The 23,210-nt window shown below is 41.0% G+C and overlaps 1 protein-coding gene across 1 annotated transcript in view; it reads right to left on the bottom strand.

Annotated features, from left to right (window-relative positions):
* EHD4 (EH domain containing 4) overlaps positions 1 to 17,167 on the bottom strand; it is an 87,274-nt gene extending 70,107 nt beyond the window's left edge. Inside the window, exon 1 of the mRNA XM_058738127.1 lies at positions 16,875 to 17,167. Coding sequence (XP_058594110.1) covers positions 16,875 to 17,110 — 236 coding nt within the window. The 5' untranslated portion in view covers positions 17,111 to 17,167. The remainder of the gene's footprint in view (positions 1 to 16,874) is intronic.
* Between the last annotated feature and the right edge of the window lie 6,043 nt (positions 17,168 to 23,210).

Below are 23,210 nucleotides of genomic sequence, written 5' to 3'. Positions count from 1 at the left end.
TGTTTAAAGAAAAGTGGGTGTAAAAAAAAAGAAAAGCAGGTGTTTCTTTTTTTTTATTGTTTTTTTTTAAAGTTTATTTATTCTGAGAGAGACAGAGACAGCAGCACAAGTTGGAGAGAGAGAGAGAGAGAGAGAGAGAGAGAGAGAGAGAATCCCAAGCGGGCTCTGTGCTGGCAGTGCAGAGCCCAATGCAGGGCTCAAACTTGCAAAAACTGTGAGATCATAACCTGAGCTGGAACCAAGAGTCAGAAGCTTAATCGACTGAGCCATCCAGGCGCCCCCTTACTTTTAAGTCATGATGTGATCGAAGCTAGAACTTCCTAAGTAGCAACCCTACCAGACGGAACTTTAATACATTATTTTTCAAGTATACTTAAATATACTTTGGTATATATTTGACAAAGAAATATTTGCCTTCTACAGCAGAGAAGCAGAACTAGGAAGAGGTATTGTATAGCTTGCTTACAGTGTTAATTCGCTTAGTGATACTTTCTCCCACAGATAATCAACAGCCAAAATTCAGTGTTTAATTTCATTATGAAAGCAATGCCAATTAAAGACATAATGTATTAACACTGAAAGAGCTCATAATACTCAACACTAGTGAAATAGTGTAGTAAAATAAACACCTTTATATGTAGTAAAATAAACACCTTTGTATATAATCAGGTGGTCTAACCTCACTGAAAAGAAATTTGATACTTTGTGTTAAAAGCCTTTAAAATGGGGATAGTTCTACTTTTTGAAATCTATCCTTAGGAAAAATCCTAGATACACGAAAAAGATTTTTGTGTGAAGATATCCACTGCAGCATTATCTGTAATAGCAAAAAACTTAGAAAAAAAAAATTGTGTTCTCTTTCCATGGCTCTCCCTTAATATAAAGTTCACTTATTGTATTTAAGACTTCATATTCCCTACGTCCACCTGGTAGAGTTATGCTGCGGGAAAGCAGGGCTTTTAGTCTCTGTTGTTCACTAATGCTTCACAGTTGCTTGGAACAATTTCTGGTACACGGATGAGGTAATGAATGTTTGAGTGTCTGATTCCACTGGCCTTTATACCACCTTTTCAATAGGCCAATGCTATTCCCACCTCAGGATGGCTTGGAGGGCCCTCCCGCAGACATCTGCATGTCACATGGCACTTCCCTACCCTGACAGAGTAGCCTCTCCAGTCTGGTCCCCCTGCCCACCTCCCCATTACCTACTCAGAGCACTTATCAGTAGCTGACATTCTGTCATGTTCTTGTTGGCATGTCACTGTCCCAGGATGTTAGGAGCACTTTGAGAGACGGACCCTCGTTCATCTGGGTCACCACCATATCCTAGCATTTAACATGGTGTCTGGCACACAGTAGTGCAGAACCAGTGTCTGGGGACCGACCAACTTTCTCCTCGCCCTCATCCAGGTGGCCATCTGGCTCTGGCCTCCGTCCCTCACTTTTCTGCCTCCTCATCACACCTCGTGTGGACTCTGGCCACTTAGTTCTGCCCAGCTGCCTCCCAGCCTCCCTCTCCCCCATCTGTCCTGCAAGATCAGATTCCTTTTCTAAAGCACCACTTTAACCCGACAGCCTTCACCAACAACCCAGTCCTTCCTGGATGACTTCCATTCCCTCCACAAGCCACCCCCTTCTGCCTTGCCCTCTGGGTCCTTGCTCCTCAACTACTACAGGCTCTCTTCCTTCCTTGATTAGTCTCTTCCAGGGAAATTTCTGCCCCTCACTTCCCTTATTTCATTCCCTCTGTTTGGCAGGGAATCATGTCTCAGGGTCTCTACTCTCTATCCTACTTACTCTGTCAAGTCACTTTGCAAAACATCTCCTCCTGTGGGCAGTCCTCCCTCCCTGAGCTCTCCAGGACCGTTTTTTTTTTCTGGCCACTCCCCAACTTTCCTTCTCTTGGGAGCACCTGGGATTGGTGTTGTTTGTGGGCCTATCTCCTCTTTCCTGATAGGCTGACATTTTCTTCAGGGCGCACGATCCACATACTCAGAACTCTGGAGCCCCAAACTCTCTTAGGAATCATTTGGCTCAACCCTGGGTCTTTATAGATGAAGAACCTGTGGATTAGAGCAGGCAATGACTTGCTGGTCAGACTCGCTCTGTGCAGAGCTTGGAACCTGGGGCTCCTCCCGCCTGGCCTGAGGCTCTTTTGCTTTTACACCAGGCTCAGCCCCATTGCTCTGGGCTTCCACACAGCCCCCATACAACCCTATGTAGGACCTGTCAGATACATGACTTAATATATGACACTCTAAGCTGACTTCCCACAGGAATTTTACATTGGAGGGTGGTGACACTCAGATACACTTATGTCACACTGCCGGGCAGGCAGGCACAATCCTATGCAGCGAGGGAACTAAGAACAACCAGGGCACAGAATATCCGACATGAACAATGTGAGAAGAAAGCGATGAGGTACAAAACCAGCAACCTTGAAGAGTCTGAGTGGATCCCGAGGTACGATGTACAAAAACAGGTCACCCACAGGCACAAGGCTGACCAGCTGTGTTAAACTTTGACATATCAGAGGCTTTCTCAGAGCTATAAGCTCCGGGGACTTGGTGGTGTTATCTGCAAAAACAAGAATTCAAAGGAACAAGAGGCCACAGGAAGACTCTAGAAGAGCATCACCATAGTTCAGAGCCAACAAGCCCACTGCACAGGCATCCTGTGCATTATTAGATGGATTTTTTGTCCCAGGCTCCACCTTGTTCTCCTTTTCCTGTGTTCTCAGAAAGGGCTGCCACTTCCAGTGGTGATTACTCCAGGAGTCTCGAGCCAAGCCGTCAACGTGGAAAAAGACAGACAACTGGGATTCCAAGTAGCTGGTGGGAGGGGTTGGTGGGGAGGATGGGAGATCTGCCATCTCCTCGTCCCTGTTTGTGGAAGACCATGGCGTGGCCTCGTCCCAGTGGCTCCTGGGCACACTGGCCCAGCCTAGGTTCAAGGAGCTGATCTCATGCAAGAGTATATGTGGACAGAGTCTTTTTCCTTCTGTTGCTTACATTAGAAAAAAAAAAAAAGATTTTTAATGTCATAGGAAAAAAAAATGTCACTTGTGACAAGGGGAAAATAAATCTTCAGGACAATGAAAGTCCCTCAAAGTACTCTTCTCAAAGACGGGCTTAAAAATGGGGTGCCTGGCTGGCTCAGTCAGTAGAGCGCACAACTCTTGATCTTGGGGTTGTGAGTTAAGGCCAATGTTTGGTATAGAGATTACTTTAAAAAAATAAAACCTTTTGGGGCACCTGGGTGGCTCAGTCGGTTAAGTGCCCAACTTCAGCTCATGTCGTGATCTCACGGTTTGCAAGTTCGAGCCCCGCGTCGGGCTCTGTGCTGACAGCTCAGAGCCTGGAGACTGCTTTGGATTCTGTGTCTCCTCCCCTCTCTGCCCCTCCCATGCTCATGCTCTGTCTCTCTCTGTCTCTTAATAAGAAATAAACGTTTAAAAAAATTAAAAAAAATAAAACCTTTAAATCTTTTTTTAAGAACAACTGAAAAACAAACAAGGTGCATTTTTCAATGATAGACTTCCAAAACTCTAGCTGCCAATTTTTTAAAAAATTTTTTAATGTTTATTTATTTTTGAGACAGAGAGAGACAGAGCATGAACGGGGGAGGGTCAGAGAGAGGAAGACACAGAATCTGAAACAGGCTCCAGGCTCTGAGCTGTCAGCACAGAGCCCGACGCAGGGCTCGAACTCATGGAACGTGAGATCATGACCTGAGCCGAAGTCAGCCATTTAACTGACTGAGCCACTCAGGCGCCCCTCTAGCTGCCAATTTTGTCTCCCCTGGGTATTCATCCAGGCATTCTGTCTAGGTTCTGACTTATCCTTAAGATAATAGAAAAGGCATTAATTATTTTAGTAAGACAGTAGTCTCCCCTTACAGAGGCAATACATTCCAAGCCCTTCAGTGCATGTCTGAACCCTATATGCACAATGTGTTTTCCTGTTACACGCACCTATGATAAAGTTTAATTTATAAATTAGGAACAGTAAGAGATTAACAAAAATACCAAATAATAAAAGAGATCAGTTATAACATTAAACTGTAATAAAATTATGTGAATGTGGTCTTTCTCTTTCCCTCAAAATATCTTACTGTACTATTCTCACCCTTCTTGTGATGACATGAGACGATAAAATGCCGAGAGGAGGTGAGGTGACCGAACGCAAGCATTGTGACACAGCATTAGTACCATACATCAAAAGGAGGATCATCTGTTTCTGGACTGCGGTTAAGTGAAACCACAGAAAGTGAAAGAGTGGATAAAGCGTTGGGGGAGGCTACTGTATACCTAACTTTCAAGGACTTGTTATGTGAAGTCTTTATCTGAAAAGACTATTTTATACTAAGCACTTTATGGGGTAGGTTCTACTTTTATCTCCATTTTACAAGGAAAAAATTAAGGCTTGCGTAGGTTAAGTGGCTTTGTAGAACCTAGATTTCTTACTAGTCCTGCAAAAGCACTACCTGTGCTAAATCAGAGCTTGAGAGGCTGAGTGAGCCTGCAACAGGTTACAGGAATGAGCTCTGTGAATCATAGCAGATATACAAGTCTAAGACTTTTTAGTAAGTATTCAGGAACCAAGTAAGCATTCTAAAAAGTAATATGCCACATCTATTTGGGGTGTTTAACGAGCATTATTTTTAAATTTTCAAACCAAAATCTAGAGAAATGGCTTGTGTCATGATGAGATTTTTAGGAATGTTTGTGCATACATTGGCATCTGTAGATAGTTTAAGAGTTCAGTTCATTGATAAAGACTGGGACTTTTTTTTTTTTTTAATTTTTGTTTATTTTTGAGAGAGAGAGAAACTGCGAGCAGAGGAGGGGCAGAGGGAGACAGAGAATCCGAAGCAGGCTCTGTGCTGTCAGTGCAAAGGCTTCAAACCCAGGAAGTGTGAGATCATGACCTGAGCCAAAGTTGGATGTCCAACTGACTGAGTCACCCAGGTGCCTTCGACTGGGACATTTTTAAAAAGAGCATTCAACTAACTGCAACAGTCATTTTTTTCTTTCTTTTGAGTATTAGTTACTAAGGCTTTCAGCCAAATAGATGTGAAAGAAATATATAAAGCACAGCTTTTCAGTTCAGTGGAGAAGCAGTTGTATTTTCTTATTTTAAAATCCAAGGCTGTGAGTTTAAATACATTTCAGTTTAGAGTAAGTGTTGGAAAGCTTTACGTAATGTGTTCTTTATTGATATTACTCCGTCCACCATTTCACTAGGAGAGTAACCGAAAAGAAAGGGTTAGTCCTTCAAGTTTGATTTGTGTTGAATCTAGAAATGATGTTTCTAAAGCAGTTTCCTTTGTTTATCTTCATGCTCAATACCAAGAAATGGAAGAGAGAGAAGAATCAAACGTGTTATCGCAAAAGTCTTATAAAATGGTCAAGAATATATAATGGTTTCCTAGTAAGTTACCACCACCACCACCACCACTTCTGGACGCTACCAAACAACAGATTATTATGAAACCACACTGTACAGTTTGCTTATAAGGCATTTCACACGTGTTTTATCTCTTCAGCCTCACTGTGGTTGGAGCAGGTGTTTTAGCCCTGCTTAGGACAAGGTAAGCAGCTTGCATGAGACCGCATTAGCACAAGATGATGACTACTTCTAACATTTTGATATATTTCCATCCAGTCATTTTTCTGTGAATGTAATTTTTTATTTATAAAATTGGGATCAAAATGTTTAAATACTTTTGCATCTAGATTTTTCACCATTAGTTTTGCCTTATGCCATCAGAAATTACTTGAAAACAGGGGCACCTGGGTGGCTCAGTTGGCTAAGCGTCCGACTTCGCCTCAGGTCATGACCTCGTGGTTTGTGGGTTTGAGCCCTGCGTCGAGCTCTGTGCTGACAGCTCAGAGCCTGGAGCCTGCTTCAGAGTCTGTGTCTCCCTGTCTTTCGGCCCCTCCCATGCTCATGTTCTGTTTCTCTGTGTCTCTCAATAATAAATAAACGTTAAAAAATTAAAAAAAAAAAAGAAATTACTTGAAAACAATTTTTTAATGGCTGCATACTATTCTCAGATGAATTTCCTGTATCCTTACTCTTGGGCATTGATATAGCTTCCCATTTCTTGCTATTATAAATCATGCTGAGATAAATATCACAAACATCTCACGTCGTTCAAAATTTTAATCTTTTTGAGTTACTGAAAAACTAAGCCAGGCCAAGCCTCATTTCCATTTTAAAACTCTATGTCTTCCTTAAGTGTAAAACCTAACTTTTATTTTCATTTTTGTTTCTCCCTTAGTTAAATCATGGACATCTTACGGCCAGGGCTGCTTGTTCAGATGACATCATCTTTGAAACTGCTGTGCCTACGAAGGAATCTACATTAGCCTGTGGGATCAAGAAACTGGAATTTGCTGGATAAAGCTGTTTCACAGTTCTATTTTTCCAGCTATGAATGCTATTTAAACCACGCAGGGCTGAGATGTGCTTAAGGCACACTGCTGTCTAACATGTGCCTGTACCCGGAGCGACTCAGGTCTGCCTTCCATGCTATTCTGGAAGGAGGGCAGGAGAAAGAGGAGGAAAGAAAGGGAAGGAGATGAAAGGGAGTGGAGGTTCACTGGAATAAAAGGCAACATGCTTCTCCATTTTTTATAGTCCTGTTAATTTTTCCAGTTATTCATTTGCTCACACATGAAGATCTATTAAGTGTCTTCTATGTTCGGTGTTGTAATTTATGAATGTGATGACAGACTTTGTTTAGGTTGACCTGGGAGCACTGGAAAACTACATGAGGAGGCTATAGAACACAGCACTTCCCAAAGTTACTTAACCATAGAACCCTTTTTGAACACCTATTAATAATCTCCCATAATTGCCTTTCATAGAACACAGGGTTAAAAGTAAAAGGAAAAAGCTCAACATCTGTTCTAGCTTTTTCTTTTCAAATGAAATTCTTTTCAAATTAGTAATAGAAAGATAATTTCTTAATGTGATTAATTTATAAAATATTAAACCAATAACTAACATCACATCTTAGGGTGAAATAACAAAAGCACTATCATCACAATTAGAAGCTTGATATGGATGTGGCTTCCTAGTACAATAAAAGATGAAACAGAAGAGGAAAAAAAGTAATCATGAATATAATCGATACAGCTGTCTATCTAGAAAACCCAAGAGAATCTACTGAAAATGTCAGAATAACTTCAATCAAATGAACAGATACGAAACAAAAATGTGTAAAAATCAGTAGCTATCTTGCATACTTGCAGTACCCATCTAGAAAATATAAAGGAAAAAAATCTGATTCATTAAGAGTGAAGGAATATAAAACACCTAAGAACGGCATTAATAAGAGTATACAGAACCTATATGAGTAAGTCAAACACCTTTCTGAGAGGTATAAAAGGACTGAGTAAGAGCCATGCTGAGTTCCTGCTTGGGAAGAGCAAATACCAGGATAAACGATCCATTCCAATACAAATGGATCCCCAAGGGATTTTCTGGGAAGAATCTAATAAAGTAGTTTTAAAGTTCTTCTGAAAGAATAACAGGAAATGATGATTGACAGTATTTAGAAAATAGAGAGAAATGAGATCAGAAGGGTCTGTGTTACCATTTAATTAAAGAATGTTTTAAAATGACAATCCTTAAGACAGTATGGTCTGGGCATAAGAATCTACCAACAGAACAACACAACAGGAGTGAAAGGTTCCAAGAGATCCCAATATAATTCATTGTGTTTCCAAGTGGATTAAAGAGTTAACTATTGGAAAGATTTTTTTAAATTTAAGGATTCTGTAATATTTAAGGATTTTCCAGGGACATCAAAGACATCATCAAAGAGGAAGAAAGTGTTTGAGTTGACCACAAGTATTAAATATATCTCCGTGTCAAAAATGATCATAAAAAATTAAAAAGGCAAAGCTCAAACTGGAAAAACATAATTATGACAAAAGACTAAGAACCGTTATTGAGCAAAACATTTAAATATCTACAAGATAAAATGTAGTTGGGGTGCCTGGGTGGCTCAGTTGGTTGGGTGTCCAACTTTGGCTCAGGTCATGATCTTGCGGTTTGTGAGTTCGAACCCAGTGTCAGGCTCTGTGTGGACAGCTCAGAGCTTGGAGCCTGCTTCGGATTCTGCACCTCCCTCTCTCTCTGCCCCTTCTCTCTCTCTCTCCAAAATAAATAAACATTTAAAAAAATTAAAAAAAGACAAAATCTAGCACTCCAAATGAAAATTGGACAAAGTTCACAAACAACTCTCAAAGAAATAGAGATGATGACTACACATTTTAGAAATTCAACTTCACAGTAAAAAAAAAAAAAAAGGCAAATTAAGAAAAATTTTTTCCTATCACGTTTATTTGTTTTTAATAATAATGCCTAGTTTTACTGACAGTTTGGTGAAATAATAATCTTCATATTAGACTCTGTGGTGGGAGTCTAATTTGGAATAACTTTTCTGAAAAAGGAACATATGTATATAGACATAGTCAGAATAAAACATGTAATGTTCTATTTCATGTGCAACCTTGGATGGCAAGTAACTTGTTCTGCGAGTGTTCTGCAAGATGAGCAAAGATTTCTAATAATTTTAACTTGATAAACGAGCGATGTCTTGCAACACAAGTAGTATGTGATGCCGAATATCACATGATCACAACTGAACCAATGGTTCTTGAAATTCGCTTTGATATATAAGTGCTTTGGATTATGAGCATGTTTCTGGAATGAGTTACGCTCGCAAACCAAGGTTTTAGTGTAAAATATGTATTAATTTATATGTTATATATATGCATGTGTGTATGTATGTGTATATATATGTATGTATGTGTATATATATATATGTATGTATAAAATCAGGAATATATATAAACCTGAAAAATATTTATACCTTTTGATGTAGTAATTCATACTCAGCAGAATAGGCTTTTTTCTAACAGGAAAAAAAAAATGAGATACACAAAGATTTATAAGCCAAGAATGTCCACCGCAATATTATAGATAATAGCATAAAATTAGAAACAGTGTTCCAAGCTGTATGATAGACTAGGGTGCAGTCATGAAAGCTATTTCTGAAGATTACTTAAGAAAAAGTTTCATATCATATTAAGCAAAAAGGGCTGTTTATTAAATTGCATTTTTTGCATAATTACCAGTTTTGTAAGCATGACTTCCATGTCTTCACCTAGGTCATTTGTTAAAAATGTGAACAGATGGAGCTTGGACCACTTGCCATAGAAGGGCCATCAAAGTGAGACTCTCTTCTGGTTTGAGACTGATCTACTTCTCAAGCTTAAATGGTTCAACTATCATGATTCCATTAGTTGAACCTTTGTCTTTCAGTGGTTCCCAAATATTTCCTGCAGGAAACTACCTAAGAATTACTCTGAGAGGTGGTTTATAAAAACCAAAAGCAAACCAAAACAAAAATAGGTTTTTGACCCTCTCCCACAGAGATTCCAATTCAGGGGGTCTGGATTAAGACCCTAGAATCTGTTTTTGGTCTCCCAGTGATTCTGTCCAGCAACCAGATCCAGGAACTGTAGCATTCTAGTTCATAATTTTCCAAGGTTTTGAAAAATACTGAATGTCTTCTAGAAGTAAGCTTCTAAACGTGAGTTAAGGAAGAGAATTTCATAATTAAAAAACAAAAACAAAAACAAAATACATTTCCCCTTACATTTCTCCTAATCCTGTGGCATGGCTGCCATTTGTCAGGTAGATGATGTAACAAGTGAACAAGAGGTTAACCTGCAGTGTCTCCCAGATGTGATTACTGCCACTGATACCACATTCACCCTGTCCTGGCACCCCCACTCCCCTGCTCCGAGCCCTGCCTCTTCTTAGGTTTCTGAAATACCAGCTACTCCCTTTCTATAGGCCCCTTCCATCTACTTATAATAGGCTTTCACTGGAATGCCCCAGACCAGGGCACAGCTCCTCCCCTCCAGTACCCAGTTGCTGAGAGTTTTCTATATTTGACACTTTGCCTCCCACTCATTCCTCAACCCACCGCCACCTGGCTTCCATCACCACCACTTACTGGCATGGCTCTTGCCAAGGTCACCCTGGCTCCTGATGGCTAATCCACTAGATCCATTTCAACCCTTTTCCCAGAAGCATCTGACCCTGTTGACCATGCCTCCTCTTTCTGTGGCGTTTGTGAGGGCTGCCTGACATCTCATCTGTTTAGCAAATGCTTTTCTTTTTTGTCGCAGCACCCTGAGGAGCCACCTTTCCCCCCCTCTTAGTCCACATGGTTTGGGGGCTGACCACCCCACTGCAGGCATGGGTATTTCATTCCCCTGGCTTGAGGAATTGGTTCATGGATGGATACCAGGGCTAATCAATGAGACTCAAACCTAAGACTGTTGCAGAAACCATTGGGAAAAAGGTTCCTTTTTCCCCCTTGGGGTTGCTGAGCTGGCAGAACGTGAGTCTGGATTTGGAGATGGCCAAATGCTCACCCCAAACTGCCATGAGAAGGAAGCCAACATGAAGAAGGCAGCAGAGCTGAGAGACAGAGACCAGATGGCGCCACTCCGAGTCCTAGGCCAGGCCTGAAACCAGCACACCCTGGTCTCATCGGTTTCATGAGACAACATACCTTTTTACTTAAGCCTTTTTCAGTTGAGCTTCTGTTAATCACAAGCAAAAGAGCCCAACAGTGGCTCCAAATTCCCATCTTTCCCTGGCAGTGACTCTACCTCTCTGGTGCCTTTTCCCCATGTCTCCACAGTAACTCTTCCTTTTACTCCCAGATCCATATGTCCAACCCCTCGTGGACTCTATACCTGGGTGTCCACTTCAACATGGGTTTAAATGTAAACTCAAATTATGCCCCCACTCATCCTCTCCCTGTGTCCACATCTCAGTGAATAGCTCCACTGCCCACCCAATTATCCAAGAAACCTGGGCCTCATCGTTGACACTTCTTGCCCTCATTTCCTGGTCTTGTTTGGGCAGCTAATTCTGGCTCATTCCTCAGGGCTCAGCTTTTAGGCTGTGTCATCAGGGAGGCCTTTTCCAACCTCCAAGCCTGAATGAAGGGTCCTTCCTATGCCCCCATCCCAGCCTGCACTTCTAGTGTCATAGCTCTTGTCACTCAGAGCCCTAATAGCTTGTGGATTCTTATCCATATTCCCCATGAAACTAAGTTCTGGGATAGCCAGGCTCTTCCTGGAAACCAATATTATTTGAATAAATGGACACTAGGATATACACGTATGATCTTATATATTATAGATAGTCCATTCTTCTGTAAAAATCAAATATGTCGGCATTTCAGAAAGATCCACAAAGGGCATGGTGTTTGGCAGAGCAGACTATCGCTTCCAGGGGCCCCAGTGCCTAGCTGACAGTAAAACCACTAAACTGGGCTCACGGTGTTTCCTTAACAGGATTTTCTTGATAAAACTAGGCTGACTCCTAGGGAGTGCCTTCACTTCTCTTTGCTTTAATAACTGAGTGTAGAGCTTATCAAAGGGATGAAGTAGAGCTTTGTTCTTTAATAGAATCTATGCTCCCGTTTTTCTGAAAATGGGGCCATTTGTCTGCTTCAAGTTTTCTGATACTCCTCATATTCTTCATAACTTCTTAAAAAGTACCAAATACAGTTCTTTGAGCACAACTACATGTTCTTCCTAAATGGCCCTGCCATCTGTTCCCCGACCTGGGTATTTACTGGGCCGTGCCTGTGCAGCCCCTGGAGGGTTCCTCGTCCTCTGGGCTTGAATCCCCTCAAACACCACAGGGCTCCCTTTCCCGTCTCTGGATCATTTGTGAGAGAAAAGGAGAAAAAAGACTAACAGCTGACGAGTTCTGCTTTCTGTGAAAGTTATAGCAAGAGTCCCAAGAAGTGGGTCTATCACTTCCTGATTCTTTTTCTTGTTCTAATCCTACCAAAAAAAGCCTTTTATTGCCCAAGGCATTTTTGCCTTCCCGGCCACCAGCTTCTTAATGCTTCAAACTGTCCATAAACTTTGTTTCCACACTTGCATATGCAACTCATGCCCTCTTTCCCCTCTAGGAACACTATATTTAAGTGATATTTAAAGTTTTAAAACACAATTACTTTATCAAACATTTTATAGGAAAATATTATAATTTGATTTTACTAACTTGAGTGTTAAGAAGAATGAACATGTTTATACACTGACAAGAATATACAGGGGAAAAAACATATTGTGGGATTGTGTGATAGCTATTTGTACTCTCAATTCCTTCATATCTACTCCTCAGTTCCTTTCCTTCATGTGTTCTTTTGTTTTTTTTTAAGTTTATTTCTTTATCTTGGCGAGAGGAGTGGGGGGAGGAGCAGGGAGGGAGAGAGAATCCAAAGCAGGTTCCATGCTGTCAGCACAGAGCCCAGCTTGGGCCACAAACCGCGAGATTATGACCTGAGCCAAAACCAAGGGTCGACACTTAACCAACAGAGCTACCCAGGCGTCCCAGTTCAGGTGTTCTTTTAGCTTATTCCCACTTTTTTTGGCTTGCCTTCTTTCTGGCAACCATTTTTATTTTAAATTATTGTATACAGATGCAGAAATTACCTGACTGGAACTAACTGCAGAACTATGGAAATTAAAGAAATCACAGGATGCTGAACTGTTGGAAGACTGAATTGTTTGCTACTTTTAATGGAGATATAATTTATATACTACCATAAAGCTTACCCTTTCAAAGGGTACAATTCTGTGGCTTTTAGTATCTTCACAAAGTTGTGCACCTAGTACCACTATCTAATTTCAGAACATTTTCATCACCCCAAGAAGAAACCCTGTTCCCATTAGCCATCACTCTCTATGCCTTTTGCAAAGTGGAAATCCTATTGTCTACCATCAATCATTTGTTGAAAAGAATGTTCTTTCTCCCACTGAATTGTCTTGGAACCCTTGGAAAAACAAATTTACCAGACATACGGGTTTATTTCTGGACTTTTGATTCTATTCGGTCATTCTATGTCTATCCATATGCTATTATCATACTGTCTTGTTTATTGTAGCTTTGTAGCAAGCTTTTAAATGAGATGTAGCTTTGTAGCAAGCTTTTAAACGAGAAAGTATGAGAACTCCAATTTTGTTCTCTTTCAAGACTGTCTTGTCTATTCTGGATCTCTCACATTTCCAAATGAATCTTAGAATCAGCTTGTCAGTTTCTGTAAAGAAGGCAGTTGGGATTTTGGTAGGGAATGCATGGAGTCATAGATCACTTTGAGCAGTACTGCGCTTCTAAAAATATTAAGTCTTCCAATCCATGCACATGGATGTCTTTCCTGTGTTTTGTTGTTGTTGTTTTAGGTTTTCTTTAATTTTTTTTCAACAAAGTTTTGTAGTTTCCAGTGCATAAGTTTTACACTACTTTTGTTAAATTTATTTCTAAATATTTTATTCTTTTAGATATTATAAATGGAATTATTTTCTTAATTTCAGATTGTTTATTGCTAGTTCATAGAAATATAACTGATGCTGTATATTGATCTTATATCCTAACACTTTGCTGAATTTCCTTATTTTACAAGTTTTTTTTTTTTTTAGGATTTCCTTAATCCTTAAGATTTTTTATACATATGATCATATCCTTTGTGGAAAGAGATGGTTTTACTTCTTTCCAATCTACATTCCTTCTATTTCTTTCTCTTGTCTAATTGCTTTGGGCTCTACCCTTTTAAAGCATATATAGTTTCTTGAGTGACTTCCCTCTTTTTTCCTCATTAGAATAAATTTTTCTGGGAGGGACAGGATATAGGAGGAAGAGAGAAAATGGAGCTCTTTGAAACCAAAATATGCAACCATGGCTTGATTTCCAGTGAGCCTCACATCTTCTCAGTGGAAATGTCTTCCTTCACAGCAGCTGGGCCCAGGAATTTTCTAGGGGAACCTGTGAAATCTGTTTTCCTCAGATTTTGGATGCAAGTCTGACTGAGCCCAATATCCACCCTTCCTTGGCTGTTATGTAGTCTAAGACCAACATGGCCACTTTCCCCCATGCCAGTCTCTTCTCCTTTTTTGGCCAACTCTTTCTTGCTGTTTAGAGGCAGAGTGAGCACCCATGGTTTCTCTCATAGCATTCTCTGTCTTCTGAGAAATAAAATTGTCAGTAGGACAATAGGTTTATCAGCTGCTCTGTTTCTATCCAAGGAGACTTTGACAAATAGCTCCATTACATCTGAAGTCTCCTTCTGGGCCACTTTTGTGACCCATGTTAGGAGGGTCTACCAACTCTCCCTCCATACACATCCAAAAATAAGTGTAGTTTTTGGCACTCAGGCTCTTCATCCACCCCATCTAGAAGACGTTTTTATTAGAACAAGGCACACATTTAATTTCCTCACTCCAGATGAAGTTCTGGCTCACCACGTTTTAGAGGAGCTCTTACTTCTTCCCAGTCATAGGACAAAAGGAAGGAAGAGTACAGTTTTAGTAAAGGTATGCAATGCACACCAAAAGCCTTGCTGAATGGCTTTAGAATGAGAGAAGTTTCCTTCCTATCAGTGCAGGCTGTGTGTTACCAGTGACCTCTTGGGATATACAGGAAGCCAAGTGGATGAGAATCTTTTACTATGTGGATAAGTATGAACACAGCCAAGTATGAACTTCTAGTGTTCAATGGCTAGTAGCAAACAATCCAGCCACTGACCAGTTTCAGAGAAAAGACAGACATGGATGCAAGCAGGATCCAGGATGGCCAGCACCCTGGGCCAACCCCTCTGCTTCCCAGTGCCAGGGAAGGCTCTAGAGAGGAGCTGCCCTTTCATTTGGGGATTTCCTCCCAGGAGTTAAATCTCTTCCTCCTAGCTCCACTATGAAACCAAACTCAGGTCTCTGGTGCCTCACCAAGCTTCCTGTCCACCTTGATTTCCTTCTAACCTCACAGGTCCAGTTTATGCCCACTGCCTAAGGACAAAGTCACTTAGGTAAAGGGAGGTCTCAAAAGCAAGTGACTTCTTGGTAAGGTGACTCCTCCTTCACCCTGAGGTTGCACATGGCTCCAGTGCCTGAGAAGTGGTCCATTTGGATGATGTTGCCAGGAGTCAAATCTCAAAATCCTTCTTAAAACTATGCTTAGCTATTCCACAAAGCTCCCTTCAAATGATGAAAAAGAAGAGTGAGGCTATGAGAGCAGAGAGATGGCCACATCACATCCAGGTGGGTACAGCACCAACAGGGCTCCCTGATCACACACACAGCACAATAAAGCCTCATGGCAGAGACAGACAGGAGGAGCTGCCCAGGGTGCTGTGCATATGTCACTGCTAATGTCTGCAATTATTATAATTACAATGCTAGCTCCTTATCTTTTACCTGTATATTTCAAAAGGCCCACCTCCCACTCTTGTCAGTCACAATACTTCATTTTCCCATATACTTAAAAACTGGTTCTATTACTGAGACCTTAAAGGTATTGTTTGTCATCTTTCAGGGTACCAGTGACTATAACAATTCTATGGTTTGAGTGTCTGGGGTGATATACTGAATACTATTTTCACTTTATTAATAAGCACCACATAAATCAGCTTAAAAATTATTTCCCTCAGTCTTCCTTTACATTCACTTTATTATCTAGAACGATATTTCCATAGAGTATATTTGCTTTGCTCATTTCATTCATAGTGTATCTGTAGGTCTGGATTGAGCATATTTCCTGTAGTGACAAGTACTCTATTTGTAGGAACTATTTAGGTCACTGGAGTGGAGAAAAAGAGGCCGCTATTTAATAGAAATGGCATATATCCAAATATAGATGCAGTTTTCTGAACATCTATTGAACATCAATAATGATGAGATTGTTACAGTTTCCCAAACCCTAGACCCAAACCTTAAATGATTAGTCACTTTGTTTTAACTGACACAGGGTTTAACCCAGGAAAACAAGTTTCCTAACCAAAGAAAGTAAGTCTTAAAAGTATCTTACTTCTGCTTTAGAAGTAACACAGTCTCTTCAAAAGGCAAGTTGTTTCAATGTAAATTATTTCCCAACAAAAATCGCTTCAGAGGAAGGTATATGATTTGAACCCTAGCGCATGCACAGTAACTGCTTTTAGAGACAGAGCGAGCATGACAAATATTTTCAGTTGTCAAGGGAGGAAGGAATGACCCACCTAAGAAATGGAAACTAACGAATAGTAATATGACACTCCCCCTTGGTTCCACTGGGCGCTAGCTGGGGCTGCTACACACAGCTAACTTCCTTTGGTCGGATAAAGGCGAGGCTGTGCAAGAACTGAATAAAAGCGGCCTCTCTACCCACTGGCCCCAACAATGTGTTGGGGGATGGCAAGCAAGGACCTCAAAAGAAAGGGGCACTGGAAATACACTCTACTGTTGCCATTCATTCATTCGTCATGCGCTGGGGGCTTAATTCTCCAACTATGACTCAAGAGCCCATTCTGATACCCCACACCTCTGTCCCCATTTCTAGCCCTAGGCCTCACTCGCTCATCAAGAAGATGCTTATTATAGCCTCGCTCTTCTCCCTCCCTTCCCCGGGTCCCCAGGCCACGGTGACAAGATAAAGCCAGCCAGAGGAGTGCCTTAACAAGAGCAAGGAAAGAAGGCTCAGAGTACACAGTGAAGGGGTTCCAGGGACCTTCCTGACAGCGTGGGGGTAGAGCCAGCCCCTTCTGGGGCGGCCGCGCCCCGGGGCGAGGCTGCGGGCACCTGGGCACCGCGCTAGGGGCGGGAACCTGAGGTCACGCCGGAGCTGGAGGGGGAAACAGCAGAGAGGGGATTCCGCACAGGGGAAGTGGGCGCTGCAGGATGTCCGAGGGCGGCGGGACGCTGGTAACAACACGCGCACACGTGCTGAGGACCGCTAGCACCTAGGTGGTGGGAGCAGGGGTCCCGGCGGCATTGAGGAGCCGGCGGGGCGGGTTACCTGATGAAGGTGGTCTTGCCCGTGCTGTACTGGCCCACCAGCAGGATCATGGGCTTGTTATCGAAGTCGGCGTCCTCCAGCGCTGGCGAGTGGAACTCGTGGAAGCGGTACGCCTCCTCCAGCGGCAGCACCTTGCGCAGGTAGAGCGAGCGCAGGCCCCCAGTCACCGTCTGCACTGCGTCCGCGCCGCCCGCGCGCTCGCGCCCGCCAGCCTGCCGCCCCATCCAGCTGAACATCCTGATGCAGCCTGTCCGCCCGTCGCCGGCTCGCTCCCCTCGCCCACCCTCTCACACCCCGCGTTCAGTCCCCGCTCAGGGTTCGACCCTCCCCGGCTGGCACTGAGCTGCTCCGGCCCCTCTCGCCGCCGCCCGAGCTGGCCCCGCCTCGCGCAGTCGCAGCCAATCGCTGGTCTCTGCGTCACGACAGCTCGTTTACTATTCAGAAGGCTCTCTCAAGTCCTTCCTCATTGGGCCGCTGCCAGCGCGTCTCAGCCAATGGAGAGGAGGTTCTTAATGAATTATTGATGACGGAGTCCGTCGGCGGACTGGCTGGGGAGAGGGTGTCTCCACAGCCCCGGGGCTCAGACTGGTCTCGGAAGCGCCCCCTTAGGTCGCCGGGGCCCCACCTCTGGCCAGGTGGCGTCGGCTTCCGGGCAAATCTGAGCTGGCAAAAATGAGCCTCCGGAGGCTGCTGAGTCTCCTAGGAAGTTTACTCTTCCCAGGCTTATGATACTGGGGACAAAAGTTCGGAAAGTTGACAGACAGGTTCTTTCTACTCTCTGGAAGGTTATTATTTACATATTTTGTTAGTGAAGAGATCTTGACTCAAGGACATACTGACAATATTTGACTAAGGGGAAGAAGACTCCAATCTGCTTGGGTAGATGTTTCTCCTACTTCACACTGCCTCCACTAAATTCTGGATGAATTGAAGGCCTCTTGCCCTTAGTTTTCTTTATTTGATTTTCTGTAACATTAAAGATTTAATCATCCTCCTCATTATTACCACCTAATTACCACATGTTGACATGTAAAAGAGTTACTGTTACCTCTTAGTTGTCTCTGTTTCCAGATTAAAAGGACGTATCAACATTGAGACTGGGAGAAACAATCAGCCATCACTTTTGGCGTTCTAGGCAACAGTTTGAGAATATTTCTCAGTTGTTTTAGAGCATTTCTCAAATGTCACCCACAGAGCCACCTGCATATAAGAATAACCTGGGATACTTGTTAAAATGCAGATTTCAGGTCATCACCCCCAGACCCACTGAATTAAAATATTGAGGAGGGATGGAGCTCAACAAACGCTCCCAGGTGATTCTGACGTACCCTAAATTTGGGGGAATATGATGCACAATAGTACTTCTCTAACTTGATAGTAATGCAGATGCTGATTCCGGGGTATGGGGCATGGGTTGAGACACCAGACTGCGTTTCTAATAAGCTCCCAGGTGCTTCCAGTGCTGCTTGTCCATGGGCTATACTTTGAATGCGAGGGCTGTGGTGAAGAGAGAACAGGACTTGGCATCAAAAGACCTGGGTCTGAATCCTGATTACATATATTAATGGCTATGTGGCTTTAAACGCAACGAGCTACCTCTCTGCCTCAGTTTCCTTGTTTGTAAAAGTGGGAACTCCTTTGGAGTTGCTGTGTGGATTAAATATTTAGAGGAAGCTGTATGTAACTAGGGAAGTGAAAAGAAAGCCAAAGGAAAATGAACTTAGATATTGTCTCATGTCAAAATAAAACAAAGATTGAAATGTGAAAATGAAAACCATAGAACTACTAGAAGAAGGTATTTGTGAAGATTCATTAAATTTTGAAAGGGAAAGCTTTTCTGATCAAAACCAAATACAGAAATTATGAAAATAAAGGTTGACAGGTTTGTCAACAAAAAAGTAAAAGCTCTAGTGTATTAAAAAAAACCAAACAAACCCATATAAACATACTCTTTACCATATGATCCAGAAATTGCACTCCTTCGTATTTATTCAAATAAGTTGAAAACATATGTCTGCACAAAAATGGCACATGGATGTTTATAACCCTTTATTCACAATTGCTAAAACTTAGAAGCAACCAAAATGTCCTGTACTAGGTATACTTCACTATAGTACAACCAGATGATGGAATATTATTCAGTCCTAAAAAGAAACACTCTATCAAGCCATGGAAAGACATGGAGAAACCTTAAATCCACATTACTAAGCAAAAGAAGACAATCTGAAAAGGCTACATGCTGTATGATTGTAACTATGTGACATTCTGGAAAAGGCAAAAATATGAGGACAGTAAAAAGATCTGTGATTGCCAGGGGTTCAGAAAGAGGGAAGGGTGAATAGGAAGAACAAGAAGATTTATAGGGTCGTGAAATAATTCTGTACGATAATGTAAAGGTGGACACATGTCATTATACATTTGTCCAAACCCATTGAACATATAACACCAAAAATGAACCCTAAAGTAAACTATGGATTTTGGGTGATAATGATGTGTCAGTGTAGACTAGGTTCATTGATTATAATGAACTGTGGTGTGGGATATTGGTAGTGGGAGGCTATGTACTGAGGAGGCAGGAGGTGCATGGAAACTCTCTGTACTTTATGGTCAATTTTGCTATGATTCTAAGACTGCTCTAAAAACTTCTATTAAAAATAGTATATATAAAAAAATAAATTCATAAACAAAGGTAAAAGGCAAAAAACAAATTGGGAAAAATATTGCCAGACATATATAAGAAATATATTTAATGAAGGATATTAGACCTTTAAAAAGCTACCATAGGGGCGCCTGGGTGGCGCAGTCGGTTAAGCGTCCGACTTCAGCCAGGTCACGATCTCGCGGTCCGTGAGTTCGAGCCCCGCGTCAGGCTCTGGGCTGATGGCTCAGAGCCTGGAGCCTGTTTCCGATTCTGTGTCTCCCTCTCTCTCTGCCCCTCCCCCGTTCATGCTCTGTCTCTCTCTGTCCCAAAAATAAATAAAAAAACGTTGAAAAAAAAAAAAAAGCTACCATAAAATTATTAAGAAAGAAATGAATACTCCATTATAAAATGAGCAGAGGACATTGACAACTAACAAAACAAACATTAAATAATGCTAACCTCCATTAATGATCAAAGAAACATAAAGTAAAAATAAATAGGTAACATTAAGAATGGTAGACTTTTGGGGCACCCGGGTGGTTCGGTTGGTTAAGTGTCAGACTCTTGATTTTGGCTCAGGTCATGGTCTCATGATTCGTGAGATCGAGCCCTGAGTCAGGCTCCACACTGACAGCACAGAGTCTGCTTGGGATTCTGTCTCTCTGTCCCTCCCCTGCTTGCACTCTCTCTCTCTCAAAATAAATAAACTTAAAAAAGAAAAAGAATGGCAGACTTTTATTTTTTTAAGACAATGCCTAATGTTGCCAAGAGTGTAGAAAAAGGTACCATCTCAGACATTGCTGGATATGGTGTAAGCTGGCATTTTTCTGGAGTCCATACTTATCAAAAATCTTGAAAATGCACATTCAAGTCTTCTGCAACATCATACTTAATGGTGAAATAACTGAATGTTTTCTAAGATTAGGAACAAAGTAAAGATGTCTACTCTTATCACTCTGATTTAATGTTATACTAGAGGTTCTAACCAGTATCCAGAAAAGCAAAGCATATTCCAGGTTAAATAAGAAGAGGTAAAATTGTCTTTATTTGCAGAAGATATGACTATTTACGTAGAGAATTCTATGGAACCTACAAAAAAAAAAAAAGCTACTAGGACTAATAAGTGGGTTTAGGAAGGCTACTGGATAGAAGATACATATACAAAAATCAGCTATGTTTTTGTATACTGGGAGTGAATTGGACAGTGAAATAAAAAAATCAACGTCATTGGTAATAGATTCAAAACTACGAAATACTTAGAGATAAATCAGATAAAAACTGTACAAGGTGTATACACTAAGAACCACAAAGCATTTCTGAGAGAAATAAAAAAGGCCTAAATAAATAGAGATATATACCATATATCATGCTTATGGATCAGAAGATTCAATATTGTTAAAATGTCAATTTTCTCCAAACTAATATATATAGATGTAGTGCAATCCCAGCAGGCTTTTATTTTGGTAACAATTGACAGGCTGATTCTAAAATTTATATGTAAATGCAAAAGACCTAAAGTAGCCAAAATAACTTTGAAAAAATTAACAAAGTTGGAGGACTTACGCTACTTAATTTCAAGACTTATAAAGCTATGTAAATTAAGACAGGTGGTATTGGTAAAATGATAACAAATAGAGTTCATAAATAGACCCACACATATATAGTCATTTGATTTTTGACAAAGCGCAAAAGCAATTCAATGGATAAAGGAAAGTCTTGTAATCCATAATGCTAGAACAATTGGATATCCCATGCAAAACTATAAACTTTGATCCATGCCTTGCACCATATATAAAAATTAACCCCAAATGACTATAGACATAAAGGTAAAACTTAAAATTATGAAACTTCTAGACGAAAACATAGTAGAAAATCTTTATGACATTATGCAGGGAAAGGTTTCTTTGGTGATACCAAAAGCATGATCCATAAAAGAAAAAAATTAATAAACTGGACTTCATCAAAATTAAATTCTTCTGACCTTTGAAGGATACTGTTACCAGAATACAAAGACAAGGCAAAGAATAGGAAAATATATTTTCAAGTCACATATATATAGTAAAGGGCTTGTATCTAGAATATAAAAAGACCTTCTTAATTCAACAGTAAGAAAACAATCCAATTTAATGGAAAAAATATTTGGACAGGTACTTCACCAAAGAAGATGTATGGGCAAATAAGCACATAAAAAGATGTTAAACATCACTAGTCACTAGGAAAATGCAAATTAAAACTACAACAAGATACCTCCCTATTAGAATAGAATACCTCCCTATCAGAATGCCCAAATTAGAAGACTGATCGTATCAATTGTTGGTGACAACGTGGAGCAACTGGAACCCTCATATACTGATAATGAAGTGTAAAATTATACAACTCCTTTGGAAAACAGTTTGACAATTTTAAAAAGTTGTTTTTAAGTTTATTTATTTTTGAGAGAGAGAGAGAGAGAGAGAGAGAGAGAGAGATTGAGAGAACACATGCATGCACAAGCTGGGAGGTGCAGAGAGAGAGGGAGACACAGAATGCGAACCAGGCTCCAGGCTCTGAGCTGTCAGCACAGAGCCCGACGCGGGGCTCGAACTCACAGACCGCGAGATCATGACCTGAGCCGAAGTCGGCTGCTTAACCGACTGAGCCACCTAGGCACCCCAGTTTGGCGATTTCTTAAAAAGTAAAGCATATACCTACCACATGACCCAGCAGCAGAGGAGCATAGGAAAGAATTACAAAGGGCATAAGAAAAGTTTTGAGGGTGAAGGATTTGTTCATTACCTTGATTGTGGTGATGATTGACAGTTGTATACACCTGGCCACATTAATCAAATTGTGTTCTTTAAATATGTATGATTTATTGTGTATCAATTATACCTTTATTAGTTGTTAGAAATGTTCGTACTTTGGGGCGCCTGGGTGGCTCAGTCGGTTAAGCGTCCGACTTCAGCTCAGGTCACTATCTCACGGTCCGTGAGTTTGAGCCCCGCGTCCGGCTCTGGGCTGATGGCTCAGAGCCTGGAGCCTGCTTCCGATTCTGTGTCTCCCTCTCTCTCTGCCCCTCCCCTGTTCATGCTCTGTCTCTCTCTGTCTCAAAAATAAATAAAAACGTTAAAAAAAAATTAAAAAAAAAAAAAGAAATGCTTGTACTTCTAGACTCAGGAATTTTATCCTCAGGAAATAATCAATGTAAAGCTTTATCTAAAGAATGCTTATCAGCATAACACTTGTAAGAGTGAAAAGCTATAATTAGATGTTCCCCCATGGAGGATTAATTAGATAGGTAATGGATTCCTATGCAGTCTTTGAAAGCTGTGTCAAATAAAAAGAATATTAATAACCTGGGAAAATACTCAGAATATATTTTTAAGTGTAAACAAGGCAGATTACAGAAGTGAATACATTCAATTACTATGGAAAACAATATGGCGATCCCTTGAAAAATTAAAAATAGAACTATATGATCCAGTAATCCTACTTCTAGGTATATATCCATATATATCCAAACAATTTAACAGTAGGATCTCCAAGAGATACTTGCACATCTGTGTTCATAGAGGCAGTATTCACAATAGCCAGGAGGTGGATGCAACCTGTTTCCACTGATGGATGAACGGATAAACAAAATGTGCTATATATATAATGAAATATTATTTAGTCCCCAAAAGGAAGGAAATCCTGTCACATGCCACAATCTAGAT

The sequence above is a fragment of the Neofelis nebulosa genome, chromosome 7 (assembly GCF_028018385.1).
Source record: "Neofelis nebulosa isolate mNeoNeb1 chromosome 7, mNeoNeb1.pri, whole genome shotgun sequence".
Classification (NCBI taxonomy): domain Eukaryota; kingdom Metazoa; phylum Chordata; class Mammalia; order Carnivora; family Felidae; genus Neofelis; species Neofelis nebulosa.
The sequence above is the reverse complement of the archived record's forward strand: the minus strand, read 5'-3'. Positions and strand labels throughout refer to the sequence as shown.